Source organism: Lutjanus erythropterus, chromosome 1 (genome assembly GCF_056507025.1).
Source record: "Lutjanus erythropterus isolate fLutEry1 chromosome 1, fLutEry1.hap2, whole genome shotgun sequence".
NCBI lineage: Eukaryota > Metazoa > Chordata > Actinopteri > Lutjaniformes > Lutjanidae > Lutjanus > Lutjanus erythropterus.
The window spans coordinates 29,386,994-29,409,226 of NC_139317.1; the positions used below are offsets into that span (position 1 = coordinate 29,386,994).

General features: G+C 41.8%; 1 protein-coding gene across 1 annotated transcript; it reads left to right on the top strand.

The window, feature by feature from the left end:
* The first annotated feature begins 938 nt into the window (after nt 1-938).
* On the top strand, nt 939-22,152 carry ahctf1 (AT hook containing transcription factor 1). The gene is made up of 40 exons (XM_084719242.1): nt 939-1,161; nt 3,529-3,655; nt 3,977-4,127; nt 4,308-4,410; nt 5,010-5,190; nt 5,435-5,642; nt 5,806-5,922; nt 6,037-6,121; nt 6,244-6,394; nt 6,609-6,741; nt 7,224-7,405; nt 7,634-7,695; nt 7,966-8,094; nt 8,283-8,373; nt 8,594-8,683; nt 9,011-9,151; nt 9,463-9,567; nt 10,034-10,130; nt 10,260-10,383; nt 10,493-10,549; nt 10,857-11,003; nt 11,206-11,396; nt 11,630-11,774; nt 11,965-12,096; nt 12,302-12,449; nt 12,759-12,909; nt 13,000-13,101; nt 13,250-13,394; nt 13,572-13,787; nt 14,151-14,820; nt 14,977-15,165; nt 15,400-15,502; nt 15,784-16,136; nt 16,245-16,522; nt 16,845-18,662; nt 18,977-19,250; nt 19,830-19,991; nt 20,085-20,182; nt 20,560-20,648; nt 20,974-22,152. Exons 2-40 carry the CDS (start codon nt 3,535-3,537, stop codon nt 21,164-21,166), a joined length of 7,932 nt encoding a protein of 2,643 aa, XP_084575368.1. The 5' UTR covers nt 939-1,161; nt 3,529-3,534; the 3' UTR covers nt 21,167-22,152.
* Nucleotides 22,153-22,233: the final 81 nt, after the last annotated feature.

The following is a 22,233-nucleotide window of genomic DNA, read 5'->3' on the forward strand; positions in this document are numbered from 1 at the left end:
TCAAACATTTGCTATTAATTGAGTAGTTGACAATTGTTTAATTGTTGCAGCTATGTTAGTCACAACAGGAAGAACCAGAGTTTGAGAGTGGAGAAATGAGAACAAACCATAGGGCGGTAATCATTGTAGCATCAGCTTTTATTTTTCTTTGGTATTATTAAAGGTCAGTCTTCCTTTTCACCACCTGAAGTAGATCATTTTTCTTTTGAAACAGCTTTGGTCAACTTCAGACCTGATTTGTTTATTTATTTATCTTTGATGTCAGAACATCATTGTAACTTTTCTACACAACATCAGTCTGATGACCTGTCTGCCAGTCTTTTCATCCTGCTCCTGTTTGCAGTACAAGACTATCTGCTGCCATGACCATACTACTGGGCAGCATTCTTCCATCTGGCTCTGAGACTGCTTAACACAAAACCATCACAACTTATTATAAAGATGATCATTTTTGCCTACATCTGCACTATGTGTAACGTTTCTTCTAAAAATTGGTAGCATAAAATCCTCACATTTAATTGCGTATGACAACACGATTGACTCTAGATGTGACTTAAGTACTTGAGAAGTGCATAGTTTTTATGTTAAAAAATGGAAATACACATAGGTAAACTATGAGAATAAATGACTAGTAGTAAATAAATGCCAATTAAAGTCCTGACCTACTTCCAACTGGGTTTACTCACAAAAATTCAAACAAATGTATTATTATTTGTACTGTATTGGATACACCTGTACACTTAACCTAGTTGTGTAACTGGGGCTGGCAGGTCTAGAGATCACATAATATTGCGAACAAAGATCTAGGTAAAACAAAAGGTGTGACACTGGGACCTAAAACTTTGGCCCAAAGCGAATATACAGAAATTACGCCCAACCCGAGGAGGGCAGCACTACGCCGTCGCTGTGTCTACTCTGCCAGAATTAACGGCGACGAAGAAGAAGCGCGTGGAGCAAATTTCCCACCGTGGAAATGGCGCTCTGAGGTGAAGAAGCCTGAAGTCAGGAGAAGCATCTCATACTTGGCTGGCAGTTGAAGGCTCTACGTATGAGTTGTACTTTGGAAAGGAACGGATTATGACCGAGGAGGAAAGAAACCGGGAGATTCGTCAAGGAAAGCAAAACATTTGTGGCTCTGTTAAAGCCGTCAACATCTGACAGGTAGTGTGATGTTAATGCTGGTAACGTTAGCAGCTAGCGGCACATTGCATCACGTTTTACAGCGTAGTTGGAGGAGAGCTAACAGGGCTAGCTCGCTAAACTCGCTTGTGTTGTGTAAATCCCTGAGAAGATTTATAGTACGAACGTAACTTGTTGCTAACGAAGACCGACTGTTCCGTTATCTCGCCAGTAGTTACCAGCTAGCTAGTTTCGTATCAGACTACACTTCAGTGCATTTGCACAGTTCCAGCTAACGCTAAAGCAAGACCTAACGTTAGCTAAATTCACAGATTCAAATAAGACCTGTCGCCCCGGCTACAAGATTATAGTGTTGTGTTGGATCTGATCAAATACTAACTTCAGCCGTAAACTACAATTGCCTACAATAACACCAGTAACCTCTATAGCTTAACGTTACGGTAGCGAAATTAACAGCGTACCTCAGGCTAGACTAGCTAATGTTAGCCACCCTGACTTTGTTTTAACTATCTGTTCTCCGAGTGATTAAATTAACTTCAGCGTTAAATGTCCATGGGCTTCTTGGCCAGTTTGTTTTAACACAGATTTAATGACTGAATAGCTGGCACAACGCGAAATAACTGTCACCCCCTAATGCTCATGTATTCATGTGGCTCGGTTAGCTAGCTTAACATAAACGGTGAACTCAGATAAACTGTAATCCTGCTTGACCTTGCAAGCTAACTGGGTAGCCTGCTAATGTACTAAGGAAAGTGTATGTAAGGCAGCTAAAAGTCCTTTTTTCAGCACCAGATAATAATAGGATGAGTTAAATATGCTGTTACTGTGGCCTGTATTTAACTGTACTGTGCCTTACATTGTTAAAAGAAAGCGATCACTTGTTTGTTTACATTATGTCAAGCTAGCTCGACGCTAACAACTGCGGCTGATGAAGCTAATTGATGCTTTTCAGATGCTAATGAACGAGCTAACATTAGCCTGTTGACTAATTTTTAAATATCTTCAAAGTCTAAATAGTGTCACATACGGCTTACGATTACATTTGAAAGTTGTTCTGGGGTTTAAGAAGGCGTGATAGTTAGACATTTTATAGGTATTCATATATTTACCTCGGCAAATAATGACACACGTGAGCGCTAGATGTATTTGGTAAAGCTAGATTTGTCATTTGAATCAGCTTGTGTGCTGTTTTGAAATCTTTGCCTCTGTCAATAGTCTGAAACGGTTGGTTGATACCTCTCATAAATTGGGCTTGTGTAACTAGTTGGTAGCCTAATTGTTGTAAGTCTAAGACTACAGTCTCACGTCATGGCATGTGGCAGCGTAGTCAGGCTTGTTGCGCGGGAGTTCACTTGAATCCACTGTGTTTTACAGAGTGGTCACAGAGGGCAGTGTTGTGTCCAATTTTGCACACTGTGAAACTCACACATTTCCACTCATGTCGAGATGGCCTTGAAAGCACCACCGTGTATACCTCACTGCTGGAGATAACGTTATCTTTTTGGAGCACTAACGAGACAGTAATGGTAACAACATATCAAGAATAATTTGAAATAAACATAAGGTGAGATGATAATTGCTTCAGAGACATCACATATGAGAATATATTGCAGAAATGTTTCTAGATGATACTAATTTTGTGTGATTAAATGTGTGTGTGTGTGTGTGTGTGTGTGTGTGTGTGACAAATTCTTGAGCCTGATGGCATAAAAATAAATGTTAATGTTTAAACCCGATCCGTGAAAGGTGAAACTTTATTCAGAAATCGCTTTAAAAAGAACAGAGTCAAACAGGTGCAACTAAAGGAGCAATGCCACCTGATTTAGTTTAACAGTTAAACTTTTTTTGTTGTCCTTAGCCTGTAAAAGGAAAAAATGACTTTCAGTCTGGAGAGGGATTAAACAAGGAAATTTCACGTGGTTCTTTTGACCAAATGATTTGAATTGTGTTTACTCTAGCACTTTATCAGAATTCACATCTGTAAACAGATGTGTAGCAGTATGTCATGTGGTGTTGTTGATTAGAATGCAAACGGAGTTGCAGCCCCAGTTGTCAGCAAGTTTGCTGACAGCATGTTTCCTGACAACTGGGGGTGCAACTGTGTGTTTGAAAGAAAGACCTCTTTTGTACTGTAAACCCCAGCTGAGCAGATAAAGCCTGAAGTGGATTTATGGAGTAGGAGGGCTTTAGAGAGAGTGTTTTACAGGTTCTCATTTACTTTGACTTATTAATGTGTAATAAAAGAGAAACTGTTATGGTCAGGGGGACGCTGACGAAAATGTTGACTACATAACTAGCAATAATTTCAAGGTATTGTTTAAGAACTTTTGGTGAAGGATAAATGGACTAACTGCTGTTTCTCTATGTCACATGTTGCTGTTTATACAGTGAACAATGCATGACCTGACTGCCCAAGTCACCAGCAGCCTGCTGCCTTTCCCAGGAGTGACTATAGACGCTCTGGGGGAGGATGAGATCACCCTTGACTCTGTGCTACATGGGAAATTCACTGTCGGTAAGCCTGTTTTTACTGATCAATGATCACTAGAAATTGAGTTTTAGAGACTACTCCCTTAATGAGCAAAATAAATATATGAAATAATTTCTAACACTAAGTGGAGAACATGATTTCCTTTTTTGGCATTATTTGTAAACATGAAAGTCATTAATTTACTGACATTTAAATCTCCTGCCTAATCACTTGGTTAAGAGCAGCTTAAATAGCTGGCTGCAGGTGACTTGTTATCTCATGAGCTGTTTAAGTCTTAAAAATTGAGCCTAGCTTGGTGATAATCCTTTATCTTATAACCTTTTTTTTCCTCATGTGTGTATGAAGGCCGCAGCGGGTTGGCTTGGCTGGCCTGTGGCCCCCATCTGGAGGTTGTCCATGCAGTGACAGGAGAACGCCTGTCTGCGTACTGCTTCAGTGGTGGAGGCGAGCACCAACCCAGTGTCCTTGCTGCCAGGGACTTCAGCTGGCTCAAACGGTCAGAGCTACCTTTCACTTTGTCTCTCTATCACTCTCAAATAACTATTAGCCAAACTTGTGATGAGTGATGATCGACAACTGCTTCTGAATTTTGTTCAAAGAGAATTTTTTAAAGATAAATGTTAATGATGATGCTGAGAAAATATCAAATGCTAACTCAGCAAGTTTAATTTTCTAGGTCTGGATTGCTGGTTGGCTTGGAGGAAGCAGAGGGCAGCGTGCTGTGTCTTTATGACTTGGGACTGTCACGGGTAGTCAAAGCTGTGGTTATACCAGGCAGGGTGAGTTGGCAGTACACCAGGGTTCCGTCGGCTCTTAATTGTTAGGTATTACGCTTTGAATCTAAATGGTAAAATTATTGCATTGCCAGACACTGGTTTACCTGACAGAAGACATTTCTCAAAAGAATTCGATCTTTTTTTTCACATTAAGAATTGTGTCTTTGTCTTTCAAATGAAAAAAAAAAATCAAGAGAATCCTTGCAGGCAACGTTAACCAGACATATCCTAGAAAATGATGCTACAGTCTTAACAATGAACACAAAAAAGAAATGAACCCAGCCCATACCAATGTTTAGGCACCTCCTTTGGCAGAAATTGCAGCCTGCAAACATTTCTTGATGCCAGCTCACTGCTAGCTTTACATCCTTGCTATAAACATTATTCCTTAAAGAGTGGTTTTTAGTTTTAAGTATTTGTTAGTCACTTCACATTAGCACACTGTTGTGTCAGTAGGTATTAAATAATGATTGATAAATAAATATCAAATGTTAAGTTATAGCTAGTTTTTACATGGTACAAGTGTTTGGCAGCCTATTCTATCATCGAAATCTGAGCACTGCCTGTCTTTCTTTTTTCTTCCAACCCTCTCTGTTATCTAGATTACAGCTATCGAACCGTTAGTGAGTTATGGCGGAGCAAGCACTTCGACCCAGCATCTCCACCAGAGTCTGCGCTGGTTCTTTGGCATTGCCGCTGTAGTAACGGATCTCGGTCATGTTCTGCTTGTCGACCTCTGTCTCGATGACCTGTCTTGCAGCCAAAGTGAACTGGAGGCTTCAGGTGAGGAAGTGTTGGGTTTAACATGTGTTGGCATGCGTATGCATGTTCTTTCCGTTTTGTTATCTCTTCCTTACAAACTGCTCTGAAACTAATTTGGGAGAGAATAAATAATTAGTTTCCTCTATTCTGCCCACTATGTCTTGGAAAAGCATTGGGGAAAAATCATTATGAACTGACACCTACAAGTCCATTGTAGGTGCCCCATCTAAAACCCTCTGTTTTTGTATTTACTTTCTGTCCCCAGACCTGCAGGTAGTCACCAAATCTCCTGCAGAGATCCCCAGGCTTAGAGAAGTCAGCACCAGACAGGGCAGACATCTTTGTCTCCAGCTGAATGGGCCAAGTGGAGTTGGAGCCACAGCTCTCCAGTACATACCCAGAACTAACCAGCTGGCAGTGGGATTTTCTGATGGATACTTACAGCTGTGGAACATGAAGGCACTGAAGAAGGAGTGAGTCTTTGTATTTCTTCTTTCTTCAATCTTTTGTGAAAGTGGGGGAAGATGGAAAATGCGTAACCTTATACCACTGATTTAAAAAAAAATGCTAAATTATAATGTTCTTCAAATCACTGTAAGTATATAGATGTTTGTTTGTTTGATTTGCCATGTGTAGATACCACTCCCAGTTAGAAGGTGGCAGGGTGCCTGTGCATGCCTTCACCTTCCAGGAGCCAGAAAATGACCCCAGGAACTGTTGCTACCTCTGGGCTGTCCAGTCTTCTCAGGACCTGTAAGGCTTGTAACATATAACACATACTGCATCCAGGCAAAGTGATTTTTTTCTTTTTGTTTATTCGTTTTTCAAGCTCTTATTTTTCCTCTACCTCCTCTCACTCCCACACAGTGAGGGAGATATGGTCAGCCTCCGCCTGCTGCAGCTGGCCTTCAGTGAAAGGAAGTGTCTAGCTTCTGGGAAGATCCTCTATGAGGTCTGTGGTGCCTATGGGATTACAATAGTATTTATTTCTTGTCTTTACAATGCTGGTCCTGTGTCAGTTCCATTAAATCAATTGTAGAGTCAGCTTCTTTGGTCTGTTCTCCTTTCACTCAGGGTCTGGAGTACTGTGAGGAACGTTACAGTCAGGAGTTAAGTGGCACAGCTTTCCCTCTCAGGGCCCAGACCACCAACACCCGCCTGCTGAGTTGCCAGACCATTGAGAAGTTCAGACCCCATCCTGACAGGGATGACAGCATGAATGAAGGTTTGCTTTCTTCCCCTAAGACTACCTGTGGAAGATGGGAGTATGTAGGGAACTAAGTAGGGCAGGTTTTTAGTATTTCCAGATAAATTTGACATTGCCAATGTTGTCATAGTCTTAAACGTTGACTGTCTTATTCTGTTTTGTATCTGCTTGCCCTCTTACTACTTACCTGCCTTTATTTTCTTAATTCACCCACACCTCTACTCCTTTTCAGTGGCATCTCCAGATACCAGTGTGTCCATCTTCAGCTGGCAAGTGAAAGCCTATGGTCAGGGAACTCCATCTACCTACATCGGGGTTTTTGACATCAACCGTTGGTACCACGCACAGATGCCAGATTCTCTAAGGTACAGTGGGAACTGATTTTGCAACAGATAAAGAGAATACTTGTTTTCTGAAGCCTTTTGTTTGTTTTTTTTACAGTGTTTTTATGTAATGAATAAAGGAATACATCAGACATGGGACAGCAATTAGAACAGCTATACATGCATAAAATGTAATATAGTTTAAATATTTGGTTAATGACACAGATGGAGAAAGCCTATATATTATAATGATCTAATACAAACCCTGTGTGTGTGTCATTGACTTGATTGACAAGTATCTTTTTTTTATTTTTTCATTATTATTCATATTACATAACAAAACAATGGTACAAAAAGGAATAATAGTGATGTTGCTTGTCTAATCCTTATTTGTGGTTTAACTAAACAACAGTGGTGCATGTAATAAAGTAATCATTGTCTCCTGTTTTCTTGCACTTAATGTAATGATTGCTTGACACTAACTGTGATTCTGTATTTCACTTGCACTTGTGCGTTGTTTTCAGAACTGGCGAGTCTCTTCAAAATTGTCCCTACCTGGCAGTTTGGTCTCTGGACCCAGTTGTACAGATGGTGTCTTCACACGCCCTCTTGGATGTGTTGGTGCACGACCGCAGCCTGAGCAGGGGCCTGCCCTTCACCTGCCCCCCACCAGAACAATACTTTAACCCCACCACGTATAACTTTGGTAGGTGAACGCACTGTATGTACTACAATATGATATCATGTGGAGAGATGATAAAAATGTAATATTGAATTATCTTTTAGGTCAGTGTTATCTTGGCCAGGCTCCTGTGTGCTGCTGTGGTTTCTGTTTGCTCAGGAATTTGTTTATGCAAACATCCCCAGGCTTGTAGTTGAAATATAATCTTACTAATAAGGTTGATCAACTGTTTTTTCCCCTCTCATTTTACAGATGCTACCTGTTTGCTCAACTCCGGAATTGTGCACTTAACCTGCTCTGGGTATCAGAAAGAGGCAAGTTCCCTCTGTTACTTTTTCTATCATTCAAACATTCACCTCTCCATTAATTTCATTGCATTAAATCCAAATGCCACTTCCAAGAACTGAGTGTGTGACTGTATATAAATGCCAAACACACTTTTACATGGGCTTTCCTTGTGTGTTTTTGTGTTGGGATGAGCAGTAAATGATATGTTTATTGCTATGGCTGATGAATATGATTTAAAATAAAAAGTAGATTTCTTTTACACCTCACTGATACCTCAACATTGTCATTAATACCAGACCCTGAGCTTTTTGAAGAAAGCTGCTCCTTGCTCCAGTGACATCATCTCCACCAGCTACTCCCGCTGCCTCATGTCCGGCCTGCTCTCATCTCGCCTGGCTGACACCCAGGCCTCCAGCCTCTCTCAGGTACACACATGCACTTGTTTACACAGACCCACAAAGCCACCTTTTTTTTTTTTCTTTGTTCTGCCTTGTTTAGTTCACATTAAAGAAAAACGTTCATCTGGTGCAAAAGAATGCACAGTATCAAAGTCATATATTTATTCTGAAGATTTGATAGTAATCTGTATATTTAACTTGGTGTCGACCCTCAGGAGGAGCAGCTGGATGCCATCTTGTCCACAGCGGTGGAGACCAGCTCCTTGGGAATGATCACTGGCTGTATCAAACAGTGGACTGCAGAAGGTGAAGAGTCATAAACAGAATATCTGTCAAATTGTTTCTCAAACTGCTTGCCCAAACCCAATGACCATGCTCACCACATAGCAACTGTCATGGGTGCAGTGTTGCTCTCTTTGTAGACAGACTTAAGAAAGCTCTTATGAGATGAAGCCAAACATGTTGCAGCTGCCAGCCTTGCAGTCAGCTCTACTCTGATACTTGTTTTCCTGCCCGTCGTCAACAGAACAACCAGGTTCTGCACTGAACCTACGCTACATCCTGGATTGGGCTTGGAACAAAGTAGTCCAGACCAAGGAGGAACTGGATGGCATCTGTATGTTTAAATGTTTTTGTTTTTGTTTTGTTTTTTTAAATGTATGGACTACCATTAAGACAGGGGCAGATATGTTTGTATAACCTGTTTGTAAGGTAAATTATCCCTTCAGACTGATGACAACTCAGACTTTTATAGAATAGTATTATTTAATCTAATCAAGGATAGCAAATAGCTACCTTACATCATGGATGTTGTAAATTATTCAGTATTTAAGTAATATAAATTCCTAATATTTCTTCACATTTTTGTGCTGTTTGCAAGTTTGTCTCAAATAACTAAATAAATATGTCTTGTAAATCTGTTCCTCCTGTGTCTGTTCCCAAGGCGCACCACTGTTTGACAGCTCATCCAACTTCACAGACCCTCAGACCTTGCAGCTGCTACAGCACAGCCAGAGGTTGCTCGGTAACCTCAGCACCATCTTCCACTGCCTGCTCAGTGAAGCTCAGGAGCTCACACAAAAAGGTGCAGCATCTACACAGATACGTCACATATGCAAGTGTCATATTTCCCAGTGATGTCAGTGGGATTTGGTTCAGCCAACACACAAACACTGTTTCAATTCCTGTTTGTGCTTAACTGTAATGAAACACCCTAGCTACTGTTTTTTTTGTGTGTGTGTTGATGTCAGTAAAATGATATCTAGCACCTCATATCTTCATGGTTTGACCTATAATCAATTGCTCTTTGATCAGCTTCATCAAGTAAGGCAGGAGTTGTTTTAAGTCATTTGTAGTTATTGATAGGTTCTGGCCATTTTTTTATTTGTTTTGTAGGCCTACTGGGTCTGATGAACAAGAACATGGTGTCCAGTCTGATTTCCAAGTACGCTCAGGTGGTGCTCTGGTTCTGTCGTACTGGTCTACTGCCTGAAGGATCAGGTAAAGTGTTGCCAGCTTAAACTTTTCCTGGGAAACCTTACCAGCAATTTCACACAACACAATTTCTCAGAGTCAGTGAGTAAACAAGTTGGATGCATGTTGAATATCTTTAGGTCACTGACCTGAGTAACCTAAATATGTTCTTAACCTATAAACATTGTTTAATGTAGAGTGATGGTGAAGAAAGCCTTTAGTCAGGTGTAATTCCAAAGAAAAAGAAAAATCAATTCCTGCACATACTCATCACCTCTGCATTGAGTCATTATAAAATTTAGACATTCCAGGCACAAAGGACAAATTACTTTTTTCTTTGGAATTGGATTTTGGGGGAATTTGACAAGTTAGAAGTCTCTGTGCTGTAAACAAACATTGGTTAATGTTAGCAGAAATGTGTCTGGTTCAGGTCTTTTCAATGTTACTGTATTCAATTTTATTTTCTCTTTCACTTTACTGCCCTTCCCACCAGATGATGACGCTCTCCAGATCTCCAGACCTTTCTACACTCACTCAGTCATCAGCAACTATTACACCATACGCAGAGAGGAGCTCACCAGGCTGGCTAAGTGAGTAGCATTTGCTTGAAAGTAATTAAATTTTTGACATGTATTACAAGTCCAGGACTGCATCTGACCATCTTTAATAATGATGCTCTAAGTTGATCTAAAGCTGACACTCTGCCATTGTGTCCTCAGGGGCAAGTGGTGTGCAGACTGCCTGATGATTGATGGTTTGGTTGGCCAGTGTGGTGAGCGCTTGACCAACCTGTGGAAGAGGGATGAGGGTGGGACAGGGCAATACCCACCACCTACACTGCATGTAAAGCATTTAACATTTATCTTTGGTCTTAACATAATTTTTCAAATTCAGTTTGCCACGATGGTTCTTGAATGTGCAAAAAAATGATTTTATACCTTCTAATCCACAGGCCTTGTTGGACATTTATCTACTGGACAACATTAATGAAGCTGCCAAACATGCAATTGTATCCTTTGATTAATAATGCCAAGTCATGTTCATGTCTGCCTTGGCCAGCTTCAGTAGTTTTTGTGAAATCATTGCTTATTCTTCTTTTTTCCTTTCCCTCCCTTTTATTTGCTTGATTGCAAGAAATGTTGTGCCTGTGGATGTATAGTTCTAGTGTTAAATGATAGCTCAGTCATTTTGCAATGTAGTAACATTGGTTTTAGTTGTAAATGTGATGTTCTTATTGTGATAGGAAATCTTAAACTCTCCCATTGATAGACTAAATGAAGCCTGTTGCATCTATGAGCCTTGACCCATTATTCCAGGTGATTTACCTCTTGTTGGATGTCATGTACTCTTTCCCCAATAAAGAGGGAGCATCAGTAGAGTCTTTCCCCACAGCTTTTGCCATCCCTATTGGACTGGTGAAACTAGTACAAGGACTCTGGCTGCTGGACCATCATGACCATGGGGTACACACACTCACACACACTTTTCACTGACTATATTATCCTAAATTTATATACAGAGAGGTTTTGCAAGGCAAAATAGCACTATTGTATTTAAAGGGAATGGAAATGGAATAACAGTATTTGCATTTACAGTGGAAATGCAGCTTCATAGCTGCTTGTGACTTCTCTGTATGATACTATCTTCCTTCTTTGTCCTGATCAGAGTTCATTCGAGCTGCTCCTGCATCCAGCTGCCTCTCAGTGTCACTTTGAGTGGCAGCATGAGCGGGTACTGCAAGCACTGATGTGCCAGGGCCAACACTCAGTGGCACTTCGATACTTCCATGTTACAAAGCCCCCGATTTCTTCCACCTCCCAGGCCAAACTTTGCCTCTCTGTATTGTTATACAACAGGTAAGAAAAAAGGGAGAGAACTTATTTCTCTGGGCAAGAACATCAGCACAAACATTTATATTAAATGTAAACTCAGTGAAAGTTGACAACAATGTTGAAATGTTGCAGCTGTGAAACGTATACAGGAAAAATGCTTTTTTGTTTTTGGAAACAAGAACAATGGCAGCTCTTTATCAGTTAACTTTCACATCTTATCTTACTTTTATTAATGAGTCTGTGTGCCCTTCTCCCAGGTGTCTCATAGAGGCGTGGTCTTTACTTCGACAGCACTCTAATCGCCTCAACATGGGTGAGCTCCTGGGCTTCCTGTATGAAAGCTGCCAGGAGCTGGGCCTCATCAAGGAGCTGCTCAAACTCCCTCTGGGCCTCAGTGAGCAGGTAGGAGCGAGATGAGTGAAATCGGGGTTAGATTGGTGGACACTGATATTTGTGTTATTTGTCTTTCTATTATTTTTTTCTGTTTTTGATTTGCTGACACTTAATTACTCTGTCTGTAGCGTAATCTTTCTTTTTGCATTTCGATTATGAACTTGATGATTAAAGCGTGGTTCTTGGGGTTGTGTTTCAGGAATGTTTGGAGAAGTTTCTTCAGGGTACAGGGGGTCTCCAGAACAGAGAACTGCTGATGGTTCATTATCTTCAGCAGGCCAACTACATTCCTGCCCTGCAGCTCAACCACAGCCTCAAAATGAACCTGGTGGTATGTTTGACATACACATACAAACTAGTACACTAATTATCACTGCATTATTTTAATATTTTGTAGGTGATACTTATTATATTCTGACAACTAAACTCTGAACCACAATATCCAAAAATGAAATTTCTGTCACCATGCAATTATATAGAGATGATACTGAAGGGATAAGATTTGTGACCACATTCCCTTGCTTGTTTATTCCCAGAATGAGCGAGACCCAAAGCTGAAAGAGCGGTCCAACACCAGGAACTCTATATTGGATCAGTATGGCAAAGTTTTGCCCAGAGTCCAGAGGAAACTGGCAATGGAAAGAGCAAAGCCCTACCAGCATCCCTCTGCCATCCACAGAGAAGGTAAGGAGGTGCTAAACTTGAATTAATGTCTTTTAAAACTTATTCCAATGGTAACATCAAGGTTTTTCATGGTGATAAAATGTTTTAAAATGTTAGTAGAGAGTCCTCAAACCGCACTTGTATTCATCACTCACTCAGTATGTTCCTAAGTATGGCTCCATATTATGTTCAAGGCTTTCATTTTTTGTTTGCAACCACAGCATCTGTTTTATAAGAGTGTATGTTATTTTAGTTTTAATTCAATCTTAATAGCAGTTTAAAAACACTGTTTGTCAAACATTTATAATATTTTTACACACTATTCTCCAGTTTCTCGGCCGCAGCCGCTGTCAACCATCACCAAGCGCTCTGCCAGTGATAAGGTGATGTCAAGGGCTGGTTTCATCAATAATCTCTTGACCAAGATCGATGAGGTTTGGTTAGGCAAAGGAGCTACACCACAGTCCTCCCCAGCCAAGAGGTGAGCACAAAATACAAAAATTTGAGATTATTTTCAGTAGTTTTGATTTATTTGATTAAATTCTAACCTTTTTCAATTTGTTTCTGCCAGCCCCAGATCAACTGATGTTCAGAGCCCAAAGCCCTCCTCCTTGGCCCTTCCTGACCCATTCCTGGGAACTCCTATCACCATGACGTCCAAACGAAGGTCAAGGTAGTGTAATAAGAGCTATGTGTTGAGCCCCTCTGTGAAGCATACCTTTCATCTTGCTTTAATTTTTTTCTTATCATTTATACTTCACCTGGTAAGACAGCATCTAAGTCACGTTTTGCATTCCATCTTCATCTTAAATGTGACCCAGGCTGATGGACTTGGTGGTTCACCCCTCCTGTCAGACCCCTCGTCCTCTTCTCAGTCCTCCCAGACCTCCCAGCTCCTGGGTTTCTCCAAAGAGCACCAGCAAGGCCCCTGAACTCAGTCTGCTGCAAACACCACAGGTTGTCAAGGTGAGTAGGCAAAAGTGGAGCTTTTTATTTCTTTTTAAGAATTTCAAGGAAGTTAATGTCAGACACTTAATCCTTCATTTTGTCCAAATATCCAAAAAGTCAAACCTGCATATATGATTATATAGTTTGTATTGTGATATTTTGTTACTCACTCTTATCATGTTTTTGTTCTCTCAGCGTGCTCGGGCCTTGGCTGCCTCTGGCCCAGTGTTCTCAGCCTTCACTCCCCAGTCCATCCTGCGCAGCAGCCTGAGGCCCACACCCGTGGCAACCCCTTCTGCTTCTCCAGGACGCTCCATTACCCCCCCACTCCGCAGCAAAGAGAGCCGGATCACCTTCATCGAAGAGGCAGAATCTCCTGAACCAGAGAAGGGTGTCCGATGGACGAATGGGGTAAGACCAAGCACTAGTAGGAGTGTTGTGTTGACCCAAAGAATATTTCTTGTGTGTTTTCTCTTGAGTCAGTATCACAGTTTACAAGGTTGCAGTTCATTTGATGATTTTTAAGTCTGATTTTTTAAAGAGGTATAGTTAAGTTATACTTTAGTTATACGTTTTTATTTGGTAATTTTAGGAGTACAATGAGCAATAAATCCAGTAATATCAAATAATCAGATTACTCTTGAACTGCTGCCTTATTTGTGCGTAGTGGTCTGTATCTAAACCTGTTTTCCTTCTTTGCTTAGCTGATAGGTTTGATTCTGTCCTTCTAATAAAATGTTTCTTCCAATCTCCTCTTGAACTCTCTCTCTCTAGATGGCAGCAGAAAGTGAAATAAGCTTGCTGACCAGAAGCTCGCTATCTAAGGCTACATGTAAGACCTGGTCCTCACAGCCTGCTGAGGAGGAAGAGGATGAGAACGAGGAAAGGGATCAAACTAGCGTGAAATTCTTGCCTCCAGAAGGTGGTATTCCCTCACCGGAGCTGAGGTGCTTTGAGGCCGAGTCACCCTCCATCCACGAAGTTGCTGCAGAAAGTAAACCATCAGATGCAAGGCAAGCAATGGTCAGCCTGAGCTTCAACACCAGCCAAACGTCTGTCCTTTCAACAGACACTACTCTGGAGTACTATGATGCACCTCTCTCAGAAGAGCAGGAAGGAGAGGAGGGGTATGCACCAGCAGAAGATGATGAGGTTGTGACATTGAACATCAAGGGCCTAGCTAAAGAGGAAGAACCAGAAGAAAAAACCTCACAAACCACCAAGCAAACTCCTGTCATGACATCAGAGGATCTAGATCAGGAAGAAGAGGAGGCAAAGGAAAACGAAATATTTGAGGATGTGATGGACATTGGTCTTGAGCAGGAGGCTGAAAACGAGGAAGAAGTCCAGTCTGAAAAGGAAAATGACCAGGATGTTGCATCAAGAAGTAAACAAGAAGATGCCGCAACTTCTGACCAAGAGGCAATTTCGGATCACAATCAAGGTAATTATTTTACAGAATTCACTCCATTTGTGTCTCTACCTCTTATTGTTAGAGCTGTGTTGCTGCACAGCAGTACTGCACAACACAGAACTGCAAAGACAAAAGCTATGCTATGATGCTCTAAAGCATCACTTGACATATTTGGTATGCATCTAGTTTGTAACCAGGTTACTGAGGGCATAAACTCCGTTGCTGAGGTCGAATCTCAGGATCAACCAGCGACAGCCACAGGACAGGACGTCCAGTCAGAGGCCACTGAATCCATGGAGGTCACTGAACATCTGAAACTGTCTGGAATCACTGAACCCACATGTGAACCAGAAGAGGAGCTGGCACAATCAACAGGTCCATCTTTTAATATGCATTTATACTGTAAAACATGACAAGATAATACCACCTCATACTAGACCTGTACTGATTCAACACAAACAACACTGAGGCGAAATGGTGGAACTATGAAGTAGATCTTCATAAAAATGTTTTTTGTTACTGTGAATGCACATTGCTTTTCTGAAATTCTTTATCCGTGTAGGTTGCCATCACTTCATACTAAGGCGATTCTTTTGTGTTACCTAACAGATCTGACCGAGTTTGTGCAGAGACATCTGTTTGGCAGTGATCTGTCTCCACTCACACGCTCAGGAATCCACGACGCATCACAGAACCAGACGTCCCTCAACAGGTAGGTCCCTTTTTGTGTTTACAGTAAGAACAAAGAAATCTCCGTATGATAGGGCTGTACCAAATTATTTTTATTTTTTTACATCAGAAGCTTCTATTCTTAATTTAGATTCTGATTCATCTGATTAAATGAGTTGTTATGAACTTTCCCTAAAGAACATAACTCATCAGTTCTATCAATATAAATGTCATTTCTGGTGCTCTTTAGGACGACCTGAGCTCTTTATCTATTTATTGTTTTGTTTTCACATGTTAAAATGATATTGTTCTCCTTTCTCCCAGTGAGTCACTCAGTGAGATTGCAGAGGAGCAGGAGGCAGCTGTTGAAGAGGAGAAGGAGGCCGCTGCAGAGGAGGAGGAGCAGGAGGTCGCTGCAGAGGAGGAGGAGCAGGAGGTCGCTGCAGAGGAGGAGGAGCAGGAAGTCGCTGCAGAGGAGGAGGAGCAGGAGGTCGCTGCAGAGGAGGAGGAGCAGGAGGTCGCTGCTGAAGAGGAGGAGCAGGAGGTCCCTGCAGGAGAGGAGGAACAGGAGGCAGCTGCTGAAGAGGAGGAGCAGGCAACTGCTCCCCCAGTGTTTACCAGCCAAAAATCTATCACCTCCATCACATCCTCTGAGCCAACGGGCACAGACTCCCACTGTAAGGAAGATTGTACACACATGCACATTAACTCTGGTGCTTTACACTGCTGTTTGTGTCATTCACTCATACAACTGCACTTTTCTTCTTGTTCTCTCTTTCCTCTAGCCGTTGTGAGTTTAAATGACAGTGAAGAGCTTTCTAGCCCTATGTCTGAGGAAGAAGAAGACGACGATGAGGAGTCTGATCAAGCTGAGGAGGAAGATGAAGAGGAGGACTCTGGTAGTGAGGTGGAGATCATTGAGGAGGTCCAGGGTAATGGGAGGCTGCCGCCCCTCCAACCCAGTTCTGTCTTTGGACAACAGGGACACGCACACTTCCTGCCAAGTCTGTCAGAGCAGGAGGCTGCGGAGTTCTCTCTGATCACACCTGGTACAGAGATGAAGGTAACAAACATAGAGCTGAAGCTATTAATCAGTTATTAACTATTTAAGTCATTTATCAAGCAAAAATACTACCAGCTTCTTAAAGGTCAGGACTTGCTACTTTCCTTTGTTGTATATTTTATTGCAATTTTGTATGGCCTGGAAAGACACTGCCATCAGTTTATAGACTAAATTATTAATTGATTAAAATGATATTTTGGATTATTTGATGTGGGGTTGCATGAGGTGCTTCTTCATAGTCTGTGTATTACCTACAGTGGGTGGTGGTTGATCCTTTTAATTGTAAAAAGATAATGAAATAACTTCTCCTGCTCCATTACAGATGATAGAGGAGGACATGGAGGGCGAGGTGGTGATGGTGAGACTCGGGGCAGATGATGGAGGGATGGAGGCAGATGAGGATGAAGAGCAAGGATCATCATACATGGAGCTCAAGCCCTCTACCACTCTCCTGGTACCCCTGGAGCTCATGGGGCAGGATGGCTTGGTGGACACTTCTCAGCTGGGTCTTCCTGAGCTTCCGCAGACCATTGTACAAGACGACCCAAGGTCTGAAACTCACAGCGACTTCTCTCTGATGCTGGATATGGACGAAGACGGGGGTAAAGATGCAGAAGTGCTACCTGTGGAGAATGATGTGCAATTTTCTGACCCTCCCGCCCTGACTTCAGCAGTGGAGGCAAGTGATGGACCTGTGGCCAAACCTGAGATTATTGTTTTGGGTACAGATTATCAAGATCCTGTCCACTCTGGTGAAACTTCTGAAGAGGACCAGAGGAAAGAGATGGACATCTTAGATGGTGTTGAGGTAGATGGACAGACAGAGCCAGAACTTGTAAAACCTGCTGACGTACAAACTGAAGACTCTGAGACAAACCATGAGCCAGAGGATGCTAAAGAACAGATGGATGTAGAGTTAGCAGTGTTACCTGAAGATGAGGAACCTGTCCCAGATAACCTTTTAGTCTCTGAACCAAGTCCAGTGGGAGAAACCCCAGCAGTTGTGGAGAAGGGTGCTGCTGAAGAGGAGATGGGAGAGGAGGAGGAGGAGGACAAACCAATTCCTGTTGAGGACCAGGAGCAGCCTGAAGAGAATGGGCCTGTTGGTATGGATGCTGAGATTGTATCCACTGCAGAGACGGCGACTGTTGTGGAGGAGAAGCAGCAGGAGAACAAAGCCTCAGCAGAGACAGATGAGGAGAACAGGGAAGAAATTAAGACCGAGAAAGAAACAAGAAGGAGAACTAGGGGAAGACCAAGAAAAGATAAAGTTGATGAAGAAGAGAAGTCTGTGTCAAATAGCCAGCAAGAGGAGCCTCTGCCAGAGTCTCCCACTTCTCACAGGAAAAAGAAAGCTCCTGCCACCCCAACACGGAGAACAACGAGAGGGAGGACAGTTACCTTCATCTCTCCACCCCCAGAAGAAGCAGAGGAGCCACAGGAGGATGGAAAAGTGGAGGAGGCAGAAACCAGCACTGTGGCCCCTGCCTCGCCACGTCGTACACCTAGAAAAAGTAAACAGAACAAAGAAATCAAAGTTGGAGCTAGCACACCTCGAAGAAGTACTCGCAAAGCTCAGCTTGAGCCTCCTAAAGATATAGCAGACGACCAGGAGGAGGCAGCGGTGGCCATGGGTAATGACACCACAGCTGCATCAACCTCCAAGGCATCTTCTCCAGCCAGGCGGCGGGCCTCGCAGCGGGCCACTTCAACAAGGAGCAACGAAAGTGTTAGTGAGGAGGTGTCCACAGCCACAGAAGTCAAAATCAAAGAGACACAAGAGGAGGTCACCGATACAAGAGCTTCTCGACGAACAAGCTCCAAGTCTACCACACCAGCCAAACACGGGACCACTCAGGCAACCACTCCGAGGAGGTCCAGCAGAAGGACAGTGAGTAGCAGCGAGGTGGTGCCAGCACCGTTGGAGATCTTGAAAGAAGAGAGGGAACAGGAGGAGGTGTTTGCATCACCTGTCAAACGCAGCTCCAGGAAAACTAAGACCGAACGACCAGAGGTGCAGCCGGCCCTGCTGGAGGAGGAGGAGGAGGAGGAGGAGGAGGAGAACAAAAAACAGAAAGTTTCCAGCCCCAGCAGGAGGACTCGACCAACCAACCGTATCACCTTAAATGTTTATCCACAAGTAAGGATTCAGAAATGTGTCTCTTTATTATTTATTGATATTTTTTGTTTATGTTAAGTAAGCTGAAAACTCTCACAGATAAATGTTAATATTTTCTGCTTTTGAATATTTTTGGTTTGTGGACAATAGAAGGCTTTTGAGGGTGTCACCTTGACCGTTTTCTGACATTTTATGGACCAAACAAGGAAACGATTAATAGAGAAAATGACAGATTAATCAATTATGAAAATAAGAATTATACTTTATTGCATATTATACACTAATTATACCTGATCCATCCACTCATGATCTTTGATGACATCTAACACTCATAGGTAACACTGGTTCCTGTAACACCTCCTCGGAGCGCCAGGAAGACAAGAGGACAGACACCTGATAAAAACAGAAAAGAAAGTGACGTTGTGCTCGAGCCTGAACTCAACAGCAACGCCGTTCACACCAGTTCCCTCCGACCAACAAGAAGCAAACTCTGGGATCACCCTGAGGAAGACCTTCCCTTACTGGACTCGCCGTTGGAGGTGGATTCTGAAACACCAGTCGCAGATGCTCTCATTAAGAGACTTCAGGATGAGGAGGAGAAGCAGGAAGGTATGTGTGAGGCTGCGTATGGACCGAAAATAGCAAAATTAATATGTTGCCATTGCAAAAGCTCATTGCAACAGAGCTTAAAACAAATCTATTGATTATGTCATATTGTTTTGGTGTTTGGTGCTGTTCAGTCTCAGTTAAGGGTGTTTTGATCGATCGGCCACTCATCATTAGCAGTCAATATTTGTTGTAGTTTGGTCACTGGTCCCAGTAAAGGCCAATCTGATGACGACTCAGATTTATTCCATCTGTCTTCCATCTGTCATTACTTTGTTTCACCACATAATTTTTAATAATTAGATGTTGAAATCATAACTATCCCACAGGTCCCGAAGTATCTCTGTGATAATTTAACTTAATTTATACTTGTACTTAATATTCCATATTGTCATAATTAAATAAAAAATGCTACTCAAGATATAGAAGGCTTCAAATATAACCTGTGATCAGTATCAGCAATACTGCTATCAGCAATTGGTGATTGGCACCCAAAATCCTGATCAGAGCACCCTCAAGTCTGCTACATTATAAATAAGTTTAAATGTTTAGACACAAGTGTATAAAACTCTCTGTTTACAGGTGGAGTAGTTATTACAAAGATGGTAAGAACCAGCAAGAGGAGTACAAAGGCGTCAGTCGACAAGGTTCACTCGCTTCCTTCTGTCCCTGAACCTGAGGAGGATGAGACTAGTCCAGGCGAGAATTCATTCATCTACTCCCCCTCACGAAGAAGAACAAGAGGTGAGCTGTGTGTCTGTTTACCCGTGTGTCTCTCCATCCATTTATCCATGATGTGTTTTTTTTTAACTGTGTGTCATCTTTGTTGTGTGTCAGCTAATCGAGCAGAGTCTCCGGGGCCGAGTGAAGAGTATCCAGCTCCTGTCACTCGTAGCAGGAGAAGAGTTGTCACAGACGCTTCTGTTGCTCCTCATGTAAGTGCTTTTGCTGTTTTAATGGATTCTTCTTCGAAAATGAAAAGAAAAAGAAGTAAAAATGCTGTAATTTTAGATTGAAACGAGACCACTCTAGTGTGATATTAGAAGATTATATGTAAATCAGTTGCATTGCAGCAATTACAGTGTAAGTTTTGTAATTACTTTTACTGCTGTTTCTACTTCTTGGTTTTTCATGCAACTATCTCATATCTGTTACCAGCCATTCAACAAACGCATCTACACTGCTCTGAAATGACAGAAGCAACATTTCAATTGTTATAGCTTAACTGAAAAATCAGGAGTTATCACCTGGATTTTTAGGGAGTAATAATGAACAAGAAGCTGTTTGAAAAGTTTTTCTTTTTTTTCCCCAGGATGAAGTAGCTTCGGAAAAAGATCACGTGGAAGTGGAGAAAGCAGCAGGTGTTTCTGTCGCCAGAAGAACAGGCAAACGAACAGCCAAGTAAGATCCTGTTTCCTAAATAAAAATACCTTATGGACTCCAAAGACTGAGGATAAAAGAAGTTCCTCGTCTTCTTCTGAATTTTAGGCTAGTACTCATACCAGACTACATACTTTTCAGTAACTCAGTTTACATACTGGTGTATGTAAGACACTAGAGTAAATAATAGTCATACTAGTGTATGACTATGAATATTGTTGCAAAATCTATATTGACATATTTGGTCAAAAAATATTTTGATATTTGATTTTGTCCATATTGCCCCAGTTTGAGCTAAAGAAAAAAAAAACTCTGCTCAGGTTTTGGTTTCTTCTTTCTCCTTCAGATCCAAAACGGTTTCGGAGCCTCCTCCCGTAGCAGAGGTGGAGCTGATCTCTCCTCTGCCCAGCCCAGCTGAGCCGCTCCCACGAGCGCTGAAGAGGATTAAGGAGGGAGAGGCACCAACCTCAAGCATGAACCTTCGACGCAAACGTATAATGGTTTTCGCAAAACCGGTCACACGGAGGAAGAAGCTCTAAGCAAGGTCGGTGGTGGTTTTAACCGGTGAACCTCAGACAGCCACCAGAAGATTTGAACCAGGAGCTGTCAAATAAAACGTGTCTGCCTAAACTCATGATGGTCCTATTTCCTCAAACGCCTCACAGTATATTGACAATAAAATCAAAGCAATGTAGGCATGAAAATATATTTTTGGGCAAAACACACTGGTGGATAGCAGTGTGAAAGAGGACTATATTTTTAGAGTTCACATGTCCCGCTCGTACTAACTCGACTTCACTTGGTATTGTATCTGTGGCCATTTTGTGTTGGACGCTCCTCGTAATCCGCTTAAATCTCTGGACACAGAATGGCACAAGGGAAAGCAATCCGTGGGCTTGTAGAAGTTCCAATTAATAAAACCAGAGAGACTGAACTGAACCTGCCTCCGATGAAGAGGTTTTATTTACATTCTCTTTTATTTTAAGTATGTTTTTTGTTTTGTTTACTTTTAAGATTTCGAGGCCTGCTGTTTTTTCTGTTTAAGAAGAAAAGCAACCAACCCAGTGGAGATATTTCTACTGATAAATTTGTATATAGTCTTTTGCTATGTTCCAAATAAAGTTAATAAATAAACCCTAAAGAATTATGTTCATTTTGAAGTTTTAAGTGTGTCTGGAATGCATTTGATCATTTAATCAGACTGCCTATGCCATAGTCTTAAAATTTCAGTGGATTTGGGAGGGGGGTTTCTGTGAAAGAGGCACAGACTTGTACACTATTGCCATCAGATTTGGACTGTTTTTTTTGTATGTCATGGGGTTGTTGTATAGTGTGAAACAAAAAAGACTTGCACAGTGGTTTGGAGTTGTTAAAATTGTTTTGGGAAATGTTAATAGGCTTGTTTAATTAAATTTATGGCAACCACCGTCTGACACATAGGCTATTTTCTGATGAATGTATGTAGAATGTCTTATTTTTGATGACTGCTCTTTGATAAATATGGTAAAGCTTGAATACTTCTCTACTTCTGGTGTGGAGTGATTGTTTCAATTCAGTTTACTGTCTTTAAGTGCGTGTGTCTGTTAGTGTGAGCAGTGGAAGGAGT

What these genes read in the sequence shown, in the direction of transcription:
- ahctf1 (XM_084719242.1), top strand. Translation starts at nt 3,535, where the DNA reads ATGCATGACCTGACTGCCCAAGTCACCAGCAGCCTGCTGCCTTTCCCA. An exon ending in CAAACAGTGGACTGCAGAAG is followed by an intron (nt 8,374 to 8,593) that starts GTGAAGAGTCAT and finishes CGTCGTCAACAG; the next exon opens with AACAACCAGGTTCTGCACTG. An exon ending in CTCTGGGCCTCAGTGAGCAG is followed by an intron (nt 11,775 to 11,964) that starts GTAGGAGCGAGA and finishes GTTGTGTTTCAG; the next exon opens with GAATGTTTGGAGAAGTTTCT.